The sequence below is a fragment of the Temnothorax nylanderi genome, unplaced genomic scaffold (assembly GCF_030848795.1).
Source record: "Temnothorax nylanderi isolate EJ_2023f unplaced genomic scaffold, tnyl_v1.0 TNYL_tig0028_pilon, whole genome shotgun sequence".
NCBI lineage: Eukaryota > Metazoa > Arthropoda > Insecta > Hymenoptera > Formicidae > Temnothorax > Temnothorax nylanderi.
In genome coordinates, this window is record NW_027249090.1 from 1,506,368 (window position 1) to 1,524,129 (window position 17,762).

Below are 17,762 nucleotides of genomic sequence, written 5' to 3' on the forward strand. Positions count from 1 at the left end.
AGCTATAGTTACGTACACTATAGCATTAGAGTTACCTAAGTGCACCTAAACGTAATTCCTGAACGCACTCTAGTATAAGTACATACAGTAGTGACACTGAGCGTTGCTGAGCGTCGGCACCTTTAATGTAGTCAGTGGTGGGTCCCAGGTCACGGACTCGCCGCCATCTTCTGGGCTGTACGAACGCGTAAGGGCTCAGTCACAATGAGAAAAATAAGGAATAAGATAAAGGAATAAGGAATAAGGCATGTTGCATCTCACTTTAATGTACATGTACTGAAGTGAGATGCGACATTCCCTTATTCCTTATTCCTTTATCTTATTCCTTATTTTTGTCATTGTGTCTGAGCCCTAAGAGAGAAAGAGAGAGAAATATCTTTCTCTTTGTCATACATATAGGCCGCTATATTCCTGTAGGATAACATTTATTACCACCAAAAAAGTTCAGTCTCTCTACTGTGTGTACTTATACTACGACTCTAAGGGGCTGCGCACAATAAAAGGAATAGGAAACAGTTCAATATTAATATATAAAATTCATTAACATATTTAATTCATTAACACAGAATAGACGAACAGAGAAATAGCGTTAAGAAACAGTAATAAAATTTTATTCTCTATTTTGCATGCCATGTGAATAATACATATGTTAATATTAAACTGTTTTTTATTCTTTATTCCCTCTTCCTTGTTCCCTGTTCCCTATTCCTTTCATTATGTGCAGCCCCTAATGCTATAGGTTAAATTACTGAACGCAACCCAACAAAAAAGGACGGTTGGCCGCAATTCTCTCTTTCGTTCATCCCTTTTCTCCTCGAGTAGATTGAGTCGAGTTCTGGGTAGCGATGTAACTTTTTCCTTAGAGCGGAAACATGAAAAGTGAAAAGTTTCTGTAACTATCTTTTTCTATTGATGTTGAATAAAAAAATGAAAAAAATGAAAAAAATGATTTCAAATGAATTCATTTGAATTTGTAAAAACTGTTTTGTTAGGATTACTATTATAAAGCGTAGAAGCATTTAAAATATCGAATAATTTGTTAAAAAACGATCTAGAAACTCTGCTGTAAATGTAGCTTTGGCAGGTAATACGCCTAAACTTATATATGCTTTAAAAGCAGCTGACATAGTGGCACTTAAAACCTGAGTAGCATATTTCACCTTCATTCTCTGGAAATTGTTAGGATTAACATGTGCATCTGTTAATTTAGGTGCAATACGATATTGCTTATTTTTGTCAATATTATACAAATAATTTATGTATTGCCACGATGTACTTTTGTCACCATCTATATAATGGTGTCTTAATAAATTATTTCTCGTTGCTTTTAATAAATGTGGTACATCAAACATATAAAATATTTTTTAATTATTATTTTCAAAGTACTGTTTTTCAATACTCAGACAACTTTACAAAATTAGAACCCATATCTGAGGTAACACATAAAACTCTTAAACCAATATATTTCTTAAACTTGTTATAGCTTCTTGTAAAATATTTAATAAATGAGAACTTGCAATAGTTGAATTTGAAAAATATATGCCAATGGTTGTTTCCAAGATTGACATATACCTCTGACTAGCATTACAGCCATACTACATACAGGTAAACATTGTTCGTTATATATATATATGTTATTTAACCCTATATCTTGAAAACCTACAACTTTATCTCTTGTTGAATTATAAAATAAATGTGCTTTTAAAGACATTTCGTCCAGACATAAAACACAATATTTATCAATTTCTTTCATTGTTTCAGTTTTAATTTTTAATATCAAATGCTATATTTTGAATGCCTGGAGTGAAATAAAAGGTATGTGTAGATCGGTTTAATGTAAGAGGATCAGGCATACAAAATAATTTGGAAACTGCTAAATCTTTATAAGCTTTAGGACTGGAGAAATATAAAGATAAACAATATTGTTTAAAAACAGAACTGTACCTTCTACCTCTGGCATTTACTTAAAACAAACGTGCTTGTTCTTTTAAAAAAATTGCTGTTTTTTGTGGAAAAAATGTATCTACTGCCTTATCTAACATATCCATATTTACTTCCATATTTTCTTTTTCCTTCAACAGGATTTCTAATTTTTGTACTTTTCTTTCAGACTTCCTTAACTTCTTTTGAATTTTACATTTCCTTGGTGATGTTGATGATAATGACAACGGTGTTTGTACGTTTACATCTTTTTTTCTTTCTTCTAGATATTAATGTAATTTAATGTAGTTTGCAATTATAACATTTTATAAGTTGTAAAACTTGTATATTAAAAGACGTTTTTATACTATAAACATACTTGAAGAATTGTCTTCCAAGGAAATCATAATATTTGAACTTGTTGATGGTTCTATATGCATTATATCACCTAATAAATCTGTAATATTTAAATAACTATTATCTCAATATAAAGAAATATGCTGTGATATGCTATAAAGTGTTTATGTAAGAATAATATTAAAAAAATTAATTTTATAGTTATTTATGTAGTTTGTATTTATAACATTTTAGAAGCTAAACTCATTTTTGACGTTTAAAACGTTTTTATAAACATATTATAAACATACTTGAAGAATTATCTACTTCCTTATCCAATATTACTAGTGGGTCTATTCTGTATTTACGTTGCCAGATATTATAAAGGGTGTCCCATTTTAATCGATCACACCTAAAAACCTTTTTATTTGTGATTTTAGATTCTAGAAAGAAATGCTTTAGATGAAAGTTGTTTGGTTTGAAGGGGGACATATGATTCCAATGTGATTCGTGTCATACATGTCGTCATTTTCAAGAAATTTTAAAGGAGACTATTTTCTTAAATAAAACTTAATTTTTTCTTTGAAATAAAAGTTGTAGATCTCATCGAGACGTTTTCAAAACACTATAATAAAGCCCTTTTTTGTTAAGAATTTCCTAAGATATTTAAAATTTTTTAATAATATTTTTAATATAAAATATGAAATATCTCGTAAAGTATTCACTTTTTGATAACCTTACCTTTATACTTTTATACGTAGAATAATGAAAGAAATCGGTTGTTGTAAAAAAAGAAACAGTAAAAATTATTTCAAAAAATTCGATTGCATTTTATAGATGCATTCAATTTTGCAAAATTACAAATGTAAAAATTATTGTTATTATTCGCTTTCTTTCATCTACGTATAATCTACGTATAAAAGTATGAATGTAAATATTTAATTTAGATAATCCTACACTTAATTACTTAACTACAATAGACTAAATATCACAAAAAAAATAAAAATGATATGAATTTTATATTATTAAATGTTTAACTATGAAATTAATTGAAACCTTATTGTTATCGGTTCGATTCATTTCGAACAGTCGGTACCCGAGAACTTTTGTACTCGCACATTTAATAAACCACAATAGAGACGTATGTACCTATTTTATTATTTCTAAATAATAATTATTTGTAACCACTCTTCGGTAGGAATTGTTCTATCCATGTTTTTTGTAATAAAAAATGTACTTCTTAACAATGGGAGAATATATTTCCGCGCGCAAATCTTGATGTTGTAAGGTAGTTGGTGTGATGAATACCAATTAAATTATCGTGAAAATATTCGGGAGTTGCATAATACTTGCATTATGCAAATATTTGAAAAGAGGTGATAGTCGTTAACTCACTGCCGAAATGACCACTATCGGGAGCAGTCCGGAAGATCCGAGATTCGTTTCCTCCTGCAGCGGAATTGGTGTTCAACGGGTCACTTAACTTTTCTTCGCGGATTGATCTCGTGGAACACGATAGAAGCAGAGCACAGCTCGCTCTCTACTATGCGGATCATTCTTCTCTGTATCGGATATACTACCTGGCGTGCCACTCGGCGGAGGGATCGTGAGCTGGTCAAATTATTGGGCCAGTTATCCTTTACTGAACGCGGTGATAATAACACGATTTTTGCTCATAATTTTTTAAAGCTTGTAAAGTCGATCTCGCTGTTGAAAGTAAAACGAGAACTAAAGTTCATACGCGCAATTAATTATATCATTCAGTTTGTTTGGGGTTGGGTACGTCCCTTTAAAACGCCCTTTAAGACCCCTTGGGGTAAATAAAGTATCTGTTCATTCATTCATTCATTCAGTTTGTTTGATTATATGTAATTATATATGTAATTAAAGTCGTAGACGCGATTTTAAGAAACGTTTAATGTTTGTGAAATGACATTTATTATCGCGTAAAGAAATAATTATAGGGAACTCGCGTGCGCGTTGCGACGAGTCCCTAATTCATATCGGAATTGATTTGAGATCGCAATTCATTCGTCGCGTATTTTTCAGTTTGATCATTGCCTTACATCAAAGCTTTGTTAATTTTTTCGCGTATTGGTCATTTTCTTTGAGTTTCGCAAAAATAGTATGACAATAATTGACATTCTGCTTGATTGAGTAATATATAAGTGATACATTTATTAACGATCTTTTTTTGGTTGTGATTGCTCGCGTAAATTAAAAATAAAGTAAAAAAAACTTTGAACTAGTTATTTAATAATAAAAAAATGTTACATAATAGCCACATGTTTTATTTTGTAAGAATTTCGTTTTATTGTACGCATACCGAATGTTTGCATACATAATTTTATGTCAAAAAGAAATATTGGAGGTTGTGTTCTGTGTGGGTATATAATTTTATCGTATATTGTCAAATCAATTTTGTAATGTAACTCTTTTATAATGTTGTACATTATTGTAAAGTAAATTGTAAAAGAGAAATAAAATAAATGATAGAAATGTGAAAAAAATGTATTGTAAATAAAAGAGGACCGCCGATCGGAATCGGCGGGGGCGGTGGAGGGCCTCTATAGGTTGACTTGTTTCTAACGGATGTTAGTTAAAACCTAAGATAAAAACTAATATTTAATTTGTAACTAAAAAAGAAAATACAAAGTCCAAAATGCATTTAATTGCAATGACATTCGGTACAAGCAGGACAGACTTTAAAAATATTGCTTATATATACCTTTTCCTCGATACCAGTACCAGATTAAATAAAATAAAATTGTGCATTATCAGATGAAACCGTTGGCCTGTTCGTTTTAGCTGAACTTGTTGCACGGCTCGTCTTTCCTCTTTTTTTTTCACGTTGGAGAGAAAAAGAGAAAAGATGAACCGTGCAACAAGTTCAGCTAAAACGAACAGGTCTCGTGTAATTTGTAGATATAGCACGAACGCGCACCAAAATGATGTTTTATCGGCAGTGTCGGAAAATGAACGTAGTACCAATTTGGAAAATGGATGTACTGGCGCTAGTGTACAGGGGCTTTCGACGGTCCCACGCGACTCCCACGAGGCACGAAAAAGACAGGGATGTGATGTCTACTTTACTTAACCTGTGTACATATATTTCAGCATTTTTAGGAATATTAACAAGTGTGTAATTATATTAACATGACTACGCCGGTATTAACAAAGAAGCAGCAGAGGCACAGCTTGTCAGCTAAAAAAGGGCCTGTCAAGGGCTTACGGAATATCTTGGCACAGCCTAATCCGAACTTCTGGTACTTTCACATAATAATGTCAATTTTTGGAGAACTTACTTTTAATAATTTGACATAATAGCATTATTAAACATTTAATTAAAGACAAACATTTATTTATAAATATTATCAACATTTGAACAAAGATAATTGCAATTTGTACTTATTTTTGCAAAATATTTTCTTAGGCCAGTCATCAATGTAGATCAGTATACGGAGTTGACGAAGAACTTAAATACGTAAGTGTGATTTAAGATATGGATACACTTGAAAAATATTGTTTTTAATTGCCATGAAAATGTCTTACAGGATATTACCGTCAATCAAACAGACTAGTAATAGAATTTCTAAACATGTGCTTAAAAATCTGTCAAAAGAAGATCGTACGTTAGCTAGGAGAGAAATGTTAGAAACGGCATCTCCAAAGCCTGATATATTGTAAGTACTCTATATTCTGCGGCAGCAAACAGTTTGAAATTTAGCTATTTTGTCCAAATTTCAGGAAATTTATGATTATGGGTATCAATGTAGTTACTCGAGCCTTAGAGAAGGACAATGTATGTTGCGTCTTATTAGACGCTAATGTTGAACCGCCTCTAATAATAAAACATATTGTTACTATGGCGGTGAACAAGAAAATACCTGTTCTTCTACTACCGATTCTGAAAATGGTAACATTAGAAAAAATGGGATTTACCGCAGCAGCTTTTGCTTTAAAGGTAGCGTATAAATATTTTATCACTTTAAAGGTATACATTTTTACAGATATTTCTTAGAAATTTATTATTTCTGCAGCAAGAGGTGAAGCAATGTCCAGATAATGTTTGTCATTCATTGTACAAATCGATAGCAGAGGCTTTTGAAGACTTTGAAGCGCCAGAGTGCTTGCTCCAACGTTTTGAATTCGACGAGACATCTGATAAGAATACAATGTGTGAAGCGAAGACCACAGGCATGGATTGTGATACAGACCCAAATATTTCTAAGCCAGAAAAATCTGTTACAGTATTTACAGATGTATATAAATATAGATCTTCGCGAGACAAGAGGGCTTTCATACCGCCAACCGTCAGCAAAAGTTCTCAAGTCTCTCAAACACCATCGGCTGAATTTATTGCTTTAGACAATGATCCTGATCCTGTCAATGATAAAAATTGTACAACTGTAGTGAAGAGTAAAAGATATGTAAATATCAGCAAAGAAGAAAAACATACAGAAGAATCTGAAAATATAGAAAAGAATCAGTCTTTTAACAAATCGAAATCAATCGATAATTCAGATTCAATAAAACACACAAAAAATTATACATTAAAAAGACACAGAAATGACAAACCTAATTATTTATCGTTAAAACTAAAACGTGTACAAGGAAATGATAAACGAACAAAAGCAACTAAATTAGCTAAGAAAAAGCGATAGAGGTACTTGACAGTTTACTGGTAAAGTAATTGTCTATCTAGTGAATGAAATTCAAATTTTGGATACGATTTTCAGGATCATGCACATAATAAGGAATTTTGAGTGGAAAAATAATCCAATGTATGGACAAGAATAAAAAATATAAAACAAATCTCAGATAATTGGATAAAAATAAATTGTGATATTGGAAATAAAAAAATTACATTGCATTTAAAAATCCAAAAAATAACAATTCCAAATCAGTTTTCCAAATCAAAAATGTTAGCGAGTGTGATTGCACTTATCTTATTTTACGTTAAAAAATTGTTAACAAACGTTGCCTTCGACACTGAAATATCTAACAAATAAATTCCTATCTTTGAAGGATTGCTTAATGGTAAGGATTTTAGGAAATTATATAACTAATAACTAATCAATATCTTATAGTATTTATATCTTTCATACTTGTAGCAAAATACGTGAGAAAAATTGCGTTTAATTTAAAAGAATTATAAGAAGAAAAAATAGAACAAAAATATGATGTACAGTAATAAATATATATATATTTTTTATATAGATTATTATATACAAAGATTAGCCCTATATTTTGCATCGTTAATTAAATAAGTACTTATATTAGTAAATAGGATTGTATTTACTAATATAAGTAATACAACTGGATTAAAGTCTGGCAATTTCTGGCAATAAGAAACAGTAATATTACTATATTTTTATACAATTACATGTGATATTGGATTAACATATAACAAATTATATATAGTATACGAATCAAAATGGATTCAAGTCAGTCTTCTGTGTATTAATTTCAATAACAATTAGATAAAGACATTAGATGAATAATAATTCATTTAATATCCTTGTTTCAATATAAATTTCATGTGATGCTTTAGAAAACATTGCAAGAGATGGAATATTGTTGCATTTTATTATAAAACATTAAAATATATCCTAAGCGCAGTATCTTATCATACAGGTAAACTTGACTTCACAGATGATCTAAACATTCTTGTAAAGAACATGAGACCAGTTGTTCCTCCTGGTATATGACTTATTAGAAAGGATAACGTAGCTATCAACTGCAAAATAGCGCACAGTACTGTCAAAGGAGTCGATTGCAAATGCAGAGCAAAATAGAGCGTGCCTGTTAACGTTGCGAAGTACAACAAGGTAAAGTACTTCTTCTCAGCTAGGAATAATGATTTCATATAACTTGATCCCCACAAAAAACAAAAACTGGAAGAAATCTTTCATTAGAAACATGATATTCTTCTCATATATACATATTACTTCTTAAATGCATGTATATGTACCTTGTTACGAAGAAGAGACTTCCTAAGGAATAAAGCAGAGCAAATTTTCTTGCTTTGAGTAATAAAACGGGTATATAAATCGCTGATAGACAGAAGCATAATAATCCCAGAAGAAAACATACAGCGAAGGATATGAGTCTCTGCGTTCTCGTCTATCAGAATAAAAAGAATAGAATGTAAATATATTTCTTGTGAGAATTCAATATTCAACATCATTAATATAAATCTTATTTAATGCAATAACAAGAGCATAAAGTTAATTATTTAATCCATCCATTGCTACCAATAAAAAAAATGTACTGATTTTAAATCTACCGATAAAAAATCAGTAGATTTTTAAATTGACAATGGATGATTTTTAGCAAATTTATTTATATAAACAAAAGTTGATTGAATTTGATTTCACATATATTTCGTACAGAAATGCTTCAAACAGAGAAAACTTGGAAAATATCAAATACAATATTGCATATGCAAGCTAGGACAACTTTGAAAATTCCAATTAACTTAACCAGCAATTGATTCAACTCGTAGAACTGCTTCAGAAGGTAGAACAATTTCAACTATACAATTCCTTGTTCTTAGTCTAATCTTTCTTCCCATGTTTGGAATATCAAAAAGATTAATAGAGAGCTCTATCCATGTTTACAAAATACCATAGGTATCACTTGACAATTGTCAATTAAATTAATTGGAATTTGGGGCAACGTCGCTGAATAAGTAAGTTGGCACTGCCCCTTATATTAAATGTTTCTTGGGCTAGTCAGAATTTTCACATTAATCAACATCAGTTGATTTATCCGTCGGTTCGTTAAGGTTATGGAGAAACTACCATAGCAGGACAACATTCTCTTTGAGATCTTTGGACCCATCCTGCATCCTCCTCCGCCTCGTCAGTATTTTTTCCGAACCATCTCCCGAAGCTCGTTCTCGATATCGCTACCGATGGAATGGCGATTTTATATTGCTTTTCATTTTTGCTGCTGAGAAGATACTCGTTCAACTCCTTATTGATATCGGCCATTTTGACATATCACATTCGCGGCATGGGATCGTAAACCCTTAAATGTTATCAACTAACAATAAGAGAGAAACAGCTATCGATTATCGGTAAGTAATCGTGTAGCCGGCACGCTACTTTATCGACCACCACGAATTACTTTATCGATCGCGCGAGACACAAAAAAGGCTACGTTCCTTTTGACGCTTCTCAGCGCTTTCGTCATTCTGTCTTCGTTGCACATCGAATATCAAACAGAGATGGAGGGATGCTCTCACGCTGAAAGCGTCAAAAGGAACGCAGCCAAAATCAATTGGAACATTCTAAGTAGATAAAGATAGTCGGATAATGTCCATTTCTATCAATGTAGATTAATAACTTAAAAATCCCGGTTTAACACTTACTTTTTATCCTTTTCCAGTTTTAAGAATCAGAAAAAGATAAAAAGTAAGTTAACTGAGATTTAAAGTTAATCCGCATTGATAGAAATGGACATAAGCCGCATTTGTTAACTACCTATTCCACTGTATATTCTGTGTGTCCTCCATACAATCTAAAATACCCCTGATTTTTAGTCATAAGTTCGCGTTTGTAGCCGATCATAAAGAGAAATTTGCTTTGTACTATTTCGACTTTTGAGTACAAAAGAATGTTTTACTAATAATGGCAGACTGCTGCGAAGCAATTAGATGAGTACTTTAAATAAAAATATGTATATTATTATCAAGTTTAATTATATAGTACTTCTATAGTGTTCACACAATTAATAGAAAGATCATGAATTTAGTGGATGTTACGTTTCTTTTAATATATATATAATATATGTATATATATTTAATTATATATATAATTTAATATTATGTATAATAACGTATTATATTCAAGTTAGAAAATTCCAGATATATAATATCTATATAATTACTTAAAAAGTAGAATTATACGCGTGAATTATTATTCGAGACGTAAATGACCGCTCCGTGCGTCGCGTAAATAAAAAATACCACGATGGGTTTTCAAACTTACATTTATTTAAACAAATCAACATTGACCTCATATTTACGGATTGTATACTGTATTTGTTGCACAGAGGATGCACCTTTCTATACGCGAGATCTACGCATCTCGCGACGCGTCGTACCGTTTGACAAATCATTACGGTCGGGGACAAGGGCAGGGGTTGAGGGGAAGAGGGGAGACAGGGAGGCTGGGCGAGGATTGGACTGAGTACCGACAGAATAATTAACGAGATTAGAGAAGAGCCGGACTAGAAACAAGTCTCACGTTATCACAATGTAATATCGCATTAGAGAGCACAATACTTACAATAATCGTAATAAATATCGTAATAAATAAATGTCGTTCGTGGGAGAAGAAGAGGAATGACGTGTATACTAATAGGCGCAAAGAAAAAAACGTAACAACGTAGCTCAGGGAACTCAGACAACAAATCGAATCACAAATCCGAAATTACAAGTACACGCTACGAATACCGTTAATAAACCCAGGGTTCCGCTTATCCGTCTTATATAGTTTTCTTGTGTCTTTTTACCGCTAAATACGTACTGCTCACGGCCGCTTGAATCTCTCGATTATACGATACATAGGATGAGACTGCTAATTATTCAACATGAAGATCCCTAAACTTATTCTCACACTGCGCCACGAAACGAATTCACACCCCCGCGGGGAGGGGGGGGAGGGATTGAGATGTCTATCAATTGTCGTCGATTGATATCGCATATACTTAATCGCGAAACTCCGTATATGTGAACTCAAGGGAAATACAAACGAGCGTGAAGAAGAGCGTGAAGAACCGTTCGTCCGTTAATTTTTACGCGTGACGCGCTTCGACAGATAACGAGCTCTCATCCCGTGCCGATTTCTCTCATCGATAATTTCGTCATACCGAGCTTCGAAGGGCTTAAAAATTCTTTTTAAGAGCAGCTTTCGAGGCGAAAGAAACGATTTGCCAAATCTAATCTTTTATTATCCTCCTTCGCCGCTCACTGTCGAAGTAGAAAGTAAAAAAGAAGAGGCGTTTGCGAAACTCTTTCTCTCGTTCGCCGCATTTTCTTTATACACGGATTTACGCAACTAAACGTATTTATGCGAGTATGCGTGCGCTTGTATACATATATCATTTTCTCTCTCTCTCTCTCTCTCTCTCTCTCATTTCTTCTTTCTCTCTCTCACTTTCTCTCATTCTTCTCTCTCTCCTTTTCTCTTTCTCTCTCTCTCACTCTCACTCTCCATACGTATAAGTGTGTACGTCTCCTCGTGGACTAAATTCGTGTGTATTTTCGTTAACTATATACTTTGGCTTGTCCTCACACCTTACTGCACCTCCGCCTCCTGTTTTAACGCTAATGGCAGCACGGATACAAGTTTTTTTTTTTATTGTAATAGCGTCCTCTCAACGCACACACGTGCCCTAATCATCCTACTTCATTATTCGAACGAACGCGTGTCCGTGTCTTACATATATACACATACATGTGTTTGTGTACATATATATGTATACACGGCCCATCCGCCGACGACCGTGCGCGCGAATGGCGGCATGAGCGTCCCTTCGGCCTTCGGTTGATAGTGAGTACGCGACGTAGTCTTTTATTTTTTACGCTATGTATAATATCGTACAGTACGCAATGACGCCGTAATAAACTTCTATGTGTACGCACTACGAGAGGGGAGAAAACTATATATATATATATATATATATATATATATATATATATATTTATATTTATATATATATTTATATTTTTTTTATATATATTTCTTTATATATGTATACGTGTGTAATTCGTGGAGAAACGAATCTCTATGTAGCGTATAATGCGTGTACGTACGTACGTGTAAAATACAAGCGGCGACCATGCGACGCGACCGTGCGACACGACGGACACGTCCTGGCCCCCCTGGGTACCTATTCTTGAAATCGTTCGTTATGAAACGAATTCGTTTATGAACGAAAAGGTGCGTCAACTGGGTTCCCATTGGCGCTCAACTGAGAAATCCCCACCTTTTCGTTCATAAACGAATTCGTTTCATAACGAACGATTTCAAGAATAGGTACCCTGGCGCCGCCTGGCAGCGTTACACCTTGGCCCTTCGCGCCCCGCGAGGTGCGAATTCGGGGGTGCGACGACCATGAACGCGACGAGTCGGCTTCGGTAGATCGCGCGGTCCGCTCGGGCTCCCCGATTTTTCCGCGAATCGTCGTCGACGGAAGCGCGGGCCGGAAATTAAAGCGCGCGCGTCCGTCGCGGATCAGGGATCCTCGCGAGGATTCGCGGCGGAACCGCGGAACGACTTGCGCGTTCGCTCGAATGCATCGCGTTTCCTCTTCCTCGCCTGACGCGATCCCGTACGTTTCTTGTTTCGAGATGATAGTCGCGGCTGCATCAAATTTATCGCGAAATGTATGGCTGCCACCTCAAAATTATCATCATTACGGTCCGAAAAAATTTTCATTTTTTATTTACGCTATCGTAGCTTTGTCGATGAAGTTAGTGTGACTAATGTCCATTTTTACCAATGCAGATTAACTTTAAGCTCGGTTTAACTTACTTTTTATTCTTCCCTAGTTGTAAAAATTAGAAATAGATAACGCAGACAACACGCATGTCCCAAATAGAGTCATATGACGTCTTTAAGGGCCCGAGGCGGGCTACTTTGTAGCGCTCAGAAAAGCCTGTACACTACCTATATCTATACGGGTCTCTGTAGCGCTTCTCTGTAACGTTACAAAATGTCTCGTCTGTCCACGTCCTAAGACGTCTTTAAGACGTCTTATGCCCCGATTTGGGACATTGTGTTTACTGGGAAGTTAAACCGAGATTAAAGTTAATCTACATTGATAGAAATGGACATGACTGTTACAGCGACCCTCGCTGTTTTCTTCTTAAATATTCTTTCGCCGCGGCATATACGATTGTTTCTTTCTCTTTTCTTTTTGAAGTCTTTACAAGGTTTCGCTTTTAAGAGAAACGCACGGAACGCGTCGATCTCGTGACGCTCAGAAGGCGAGATGCGAACGGAGTACAAGAGTAAACGAACGTAAACGGGCCCCCTCCTCGCGGCGGACACCTTCGCTACGAGTACTCGAATTAACTTCTATCGTATCGCTAGTCGTAATATCACTAATCGCTCATCGATCGCGTTCCGGGAACGGTTTACGGACGATCGATGAGACTTAGAAGGGAACGAAAGGGGAGCGTGTGTCGAGAGGGTGCATCGAGAGAGAAAGAGCGGCAAGGTACTTAGATGAGAGTTACTGCGCGCGCGTGTGAGTCTCGCTCGCGCGAAAATTACCGGGTGAGCGTTCACGTGGCGCTAATTATACGCGGAGCTATCCTAAAAAAAAAAAGAAACAAAAACAATTACGTGCTAAACGACGGCGGTCGTTCGCGCGACACGAGATCGGACGTGTTCGCCAACGAGGGAAAAGAAAGGGGGGGCTTGAGTCTAATCAGCGTCGTCGCTCGAGCGCACTCGGCCGCGACTAACGCGTCCCTAATGTGCGCGGGGGCGGCATCTCTCCCCGTTAACGGTACCTGCTCACAGACACGACCGTACCTAAGTGAGAAATTCCCTATGCGTTATGCTATGTACAGTAATATCGGCCGCGCAGAACACTGAGCCATATCGTTCACGAGACACACCCACGATATAGAAAAAGATCATGGACGCAAGGGGGGCTGAGGGGATGTCGAAGGCGGGATGCGACGAAAGTCCTTCGCGCGCGAGCACGAAAACTGAAGCGAGTAGCGCGCGAGTGACAACGCAAGCGGCAACGAGACACGGCGTGTTCAATCGAAAACGAACTACACGTCGCACCGAGGGGGATGAAGGGAGAAACGATTAAATACGCGCAGCCGATCGCCCTCCCCCCACGGACACACCCTGTCGGTTTTCTCCTCCTTGGTTTCTCGTTTTCTTTTTCTTATCCCTTAGTACCCCGTACTCACGCGGTTGTCCACCGACGTTTCGATCCCTTAATTAATATTGCACGCACCGGCACACACGGGGGCTACGTATCCGGCGGCGTTCCTTTTTCTTTTTTTTTCCATGTTACGACCACCAGATCGTCGCCCGAACAACGAATGAAATCGATCGTCGCGAATCTGGATCCAAGCGCGTCGATATCGCGCGACGCTGCTGCGATCCAACGATCTCGCACACGCCGATATAACGTATAAAATGAAAGGAAAAAAAAAACAGATATGAACGAGTAACAAAGAGTCGTATCTCGTCGAGCCCCGGACAGCTCTCGATCGAGCGGACTCTCGGGGATCCGCGTTGCCCCTGGAACGAGGCCAATCCTTTGATCACGATGCGCTCGAATCGCATCTCCGCGATTTTTTTCCTCTTTTCCTCCTTCTCTTCCATTTTCCTCTCTACCTCCTATCTCCTCTTACATACTTGTCGCTCGAACGTGAACGTTACAAATATTATATAATTACGTGCATACGTACCGAGGGGGTACGTGTACACATATACAAATTATGCTTAGCATTATTTATTCGCGCGCGTCCGAGCGATCGAGGCAGATCGCTCGACCCACGTCGGACGCACCCTGTGTGTATCCACGATCTTACATCCTCCGCAGCGGAGCATTCTCTCTCCCCGAATCAACGAGTCACGCTTACACTACAGAGATTCATGTCATTATTATTCCCTAAGTCGGTACTTTAATCGTTTTTAGCATTACGTTATTAATTACGTTATAGAACTATCAATCAACGCCCTACACCGTGAACCGTCTCGTCCGCGTTCGCCGGGCGGCACCCGGCTGTTCCGTCATGCTCGCCCCACAGAGTTCCCGGATCTACCCGGATGTCCGCCCGGTCGCGCGCGCGACCCTACATTTTTTCGTCTTGAGCTGAGAACATTCAGACGTCGCGCTCTCCGAGGAGGAGTACTTCCGCTTCCCCGCGAGCGCGACGAAACGCACATGTATATATTACGCTATTTAAATAATAGTCAGTCCTTGACCCCTCGCCTCGACTTCCGCCCGTTTCTGAGAACTTCCGATTCGCGCGTCTCCTATGGAAATGAAACCGTCGAATGCCGAAAATGAGTTGGAAGTTATTTCGTTTTTTTTCTTCTTTTTTTTTTTGGTATTTTTCATTGTAGTCTTCGTGTAGGCCAACGAAGTTTTCGGCGCCCGTGCGGGCGCGATCGTGTTAGAATCTTCCTTCCTCGTCTCGTTCGACCTCGTTAATCTTCATCTCGACTAGTTGTGCCCCGCCGTTGCGTCTTTTAGGTGGTTTCGAAGATTATATTCTTCGTAAGGCCCTTGCGAGGAAACCGTGGTGCTGCTGCTGCTGCTGCTGCTGCTGCTGCTGTTGCTGTCTGGTCGCGGGACGCCTCTCTCTCCGAATAGCTGTTTGAACCCCAATTTAACGGTGCATCGTCATTTTAGCTTCGTCATTTGAGACTTCGTTTTTTTTTATTCAGTAATTCTTTATAAAATCGTAGGAATGGGTATTAGAAAATAATAATTCCTTTAAACTGTACAGGATCTTCATTTATGTATTTTGTTGCATTTTGCCGAGCTGCTTGTGATAAGCGCGTCGATTATAAATTAAGGAAGTGCCGTGGTTCACTGCCGATACTTAATCGACGGCTTATGGAAGCAATCGTTATACTGTCGTAACGTACTCACGCAGCTCAGGAGACTCGGCCCTCACCAACCAAGGATCGTCGTACTTGGACACTTCCTCGCTGCGAGTTCTTCCGGGCGGTTTGGGACGCTCGCGAGGACGCATGCGCGGTCCCTCCTCGCTCAACGATCTCTTCGTTGCATCTATTTGCTTCGGCACCTCCAGCAGGGCTATGGATCTGGTCAGCTGGGGCCTCTGTCGCTTAGTCTCCTCGCTAGCAGCGCGTATTATTACCGTCGGCGGGGGAGGCCCGGCCTGGGGCAGTCTGTCCTCCAGAGGATTGGTAGGGGCCGACGTTTTCGCCCTGAACGCACCCTTCCGGATGAGCTTGGGTTTGCTGGACCTGCGCGCCGGCGGCGAGTACTCCGGCGAGTATTCCGGTCTTATGATACTCTTCCGCTTAGCGGGAGTATCCCCAGGCACCCTTGGCGACCAGACCGGAGACGATAGGTCCTCCGGCGTGGTCACCTTCTTCGGTGGCGTTTTCTCCGGCGACTCGTCCTTCCAGCCGCCCTGATAGAGCGGGAACGGCGCGACCTGATTGAGGATCTTCCACCGGAACTTTTCGTCGTCGCTCTTGCTGGGCGTCGCCGCCTCCGGCGGACAGTCCGGAGGCGTGACATTGTGGAAGGGTGACCATTTCTTGTCATCGATTACCTCGACTGGGATGTCGCTTGGGGACTCGTCGTACGGCGTCCACTTGATATCGCTGATGTGCTTCTGCTCGCGCTTCTTTATCCCGATCGTCGGTAACGGCGACGAGTCCTCGTACGGTGCCCACTTGGTGCTGGTGATGGAGATCTCTGGCGAGATCAGACGCCGTACGATTCTGTTCTCCAGTTTGCTCATCTGCCGTGGATCCGGCTCCGGCGACATGCTCCTGCGTATGCTGTACTTGGGTCGCTCGCGCAGACTCTTGCTCTTCGTCTCGTCCTGACTCCTGTACCACTTCGGCGCCTTTTTCTCGGCGGGCAAAGAGACGTGCGGTTTCATGGCCCACCTTGCTCGTATCTTCTCTCGTTTCTTGCTCTCCGCCGGACTGATGACCTTCTCTTTCTCTTTGTCTTTGTCTTTGTCTTTCTCCTTAGCGGAGAAGCCCCATCTCCTTGAACTTTCGCTTCTCACTTGCGCCGAGCGCTCTAACTTGGGTCGCTCTCTTTTCCCTCTGGCGGCTCTCGGATCCTCGCTGACTTGCCTCTTCACCTCCGGTTTCTCCCATGTCACGGCCGAATCGTCGGGCGTCAACGACTTCGAGTAGTACAGTTTCTTTTCATCCTTCTGTATCGGCTTCTCCGGTATCTTCTCCTGCGGCTTCACTTCCACCGGTGACGCGGGCGCCGGGGTCTTCACCTTGGGACAGGTGCACCTGGGCTTCGGATTCCGCATTACATCCGGCACCTGTAACCACCTGGCCTCCCTCGCGAATCTGGTGTCGTCGCTGCTATGCTTCCTTAGGTCGTGCATCGGTGTCAGCAGATTCTCCGGTTTGACCGACCACTTGTCCGTCTCCGCACTGTGATGCTTCCTGAGATCGCCGCGATGCTTGCCCTCCGACTTCTTCCCTTGCGGAGTCAGACTGTGGCAGCTGCACTTTGTTTTCCTGGCGAGATCCAAGTCGGTGCTCGAAGTATGGAGCTCCCAGCGGAACTCTGTACCCTCGCTGGTACGCCTTCTCAGATCCCAGATCGCCTCGTCGGGCGACATGAAGCTGCTGGTGCTCCATGTCACCTCGGTGCTGCGTACCCTCAGGAAACTGGCGCGTCCTCTAGTTTCGACTTCCTCGCAGCTGCAGACCCTTGTCGGCGTTCTTTGCGACTCCAGTGGTGCCGGTTCGATGGCGTCCAAGTCCTCGATCATCCAT

General features: G+C 39.0%; 3 protein-coding genes and 1 long non-coding RNA gene across 5 annotated transcripts; 1 reads left to right on the plus strand and 3 right to left on the minus strand.

Annotated features, from left to right (window-relative positions):
- The first annotated feature begins 5,262 nt into the window (after positions 1-5,262).
- LOC139770333 (uncharacterized) lies at positions 5,263-7,471 on the plus strand. Of its 2 annotated transcripts, XM_071702236.1 has the most exons (6): positions 5,263-5,522; positions 5,690-5,740; positions 5,811-5,939; positions 6,004-6,220; positions 6,297-6,922; positions 6,996-7,471. In XM_071702236.1, the coding sequence occupies exons 1-5, from the start codon at positions 5,413-5,415 to the stop codon at positions 6,918-6,920; spliced, it is 1,131 nt and encodes a 376-aa protein (XP_071558337.1). In that variant the 5' UTR covers positions 5,263-5,412; the 3' UTR covers positions 6,921-6,922; positions 6,996-7,471. The 2 variants fall into 2 exon arrangements, with proteins under 2 accessions (XP_071558337.1, XP_071558336.1); XM_071702235.1 differs by having other exon boundaries at positions 5,264-5,522; positions 6,297-7,471.
- LOC139770335 (uncharacterized) lies at positions 6,208-6,650 on the minus strand. Its single transcript, XR_011717714.1, has 2 exons — positions 6,562-6,650; positions 6,208-6,483 (listed from the first exon to the last, which is right to left on the minus strand). It is a non-coding gene; the product is annotated as an uncharacterized lncRNA (long non-coding RNA).
- Positions 7,472-7,826: 355 nt separating the features above from the next.
- LOC139770334 (vesicle transport protein SFT2C) lies at positions 7,827-9,371 on the minus strand. Its single transcript, XM_071702237.1, has 3 exons — positions 9,063-9,371; positions 8,231-8,382; positions 7,827-8,153 (listed from the first exon to the last, which is right to left on the minus strand). Exons 1-3 carry the CDS (start codon positions 9,252-9,254, stop codon positions 7,886-7,888), a joined length of 612 nt encoding a protein of 203 aa, XP_071558338.1. The 5' UTR covers positions 9,255-9,371; the 3' UTR covers positions 7,827-7,885.
- An 865-nt stretch (positions 9,372-10,236) lies between these two features.
- LOC139770330 (uncharacterized) lies at positions 10,237-17,759 on the minus strand. Its single transcript, XM_071702233.1, has 2 exons — positions 15,904-17,759; positions 10,237-15,621 (listed from the first exon to the last, which is right to left on the minus strand). Exons 1-2 carry the CDS (start codon positions 17,756-17,758, stop codon positions 15,515-15,517), a joined length of 1,962 nt encoding a protein of 653 aa, XP_071558334.1. The 5' UTR covers position 17,759; the 3' UTR covers positions 10,237-15,514.
- Between the last annotated feature and the right edge of the window lie 3 nt (positions 17,760-17,762).

Excerpts from the sequence above, each read along its gene's own strand:
- LOC139770333 (XM_071702236.1), top strand. The coding sequence starts at position 5,413 with ATGACTACGCCGGTATTAACAAAGAAGCAGCAGAGGCACAGCTTGTCA. Across the intron at positions 5,741-5,810 it reads TTGACGAAGAACTTAAATAC|GATATTACCGTCAATCAAAC; the intron begins GTAAGTGTGATT and ends AATGTCTTACAG. Across the intron at positions 6,221-6,296 it reads CAGCAGCTTTTGCTTTAAAG|CAAGAGGTGAAGCAATGTCC; the intron begins GTAGCGTATAAA and ends TTATTTCTGCAG.
- LOC139770334 (XM_071702237.1), bottom strand. The coding sequence starts at position 9,254 with ATGGCCGATATCAATAAGGAGTTGAACGAGTATCTTCTCAGCAGCAAA. Across the intron at positions 8,383-9,062 it reads GAGAATGTTGTCCTGCTATG|ACGAGAACGCAGAGACTCAT; the intron begins GTAGTTTCTCCA and ends TTATTCTGATAG. Across the intron at positions 8,154-8,230 it reads AGTCTCTTCTTCGTAACAAG|TTTTTGTTTTTTGTGGGGAT; the intron begins GTACATATACAT and ends GATTTCTTCCAG.
- LOC139770330 (XM_071702233.1), bottom strand. The coding sequence starts at position 17,758 with ATGATCGAGGACTTGGACGCCATCGAACCGGCACCACTGGAGTCGCAA. Across the intron at positions 15,622-15,903 it reads GGCCGAGTCTCCTGAGCTGC|CTATTCGGAGAGAGAGGCGT; the intron begins GTGAGTACGTTA and ends GGGTTCAAACAG.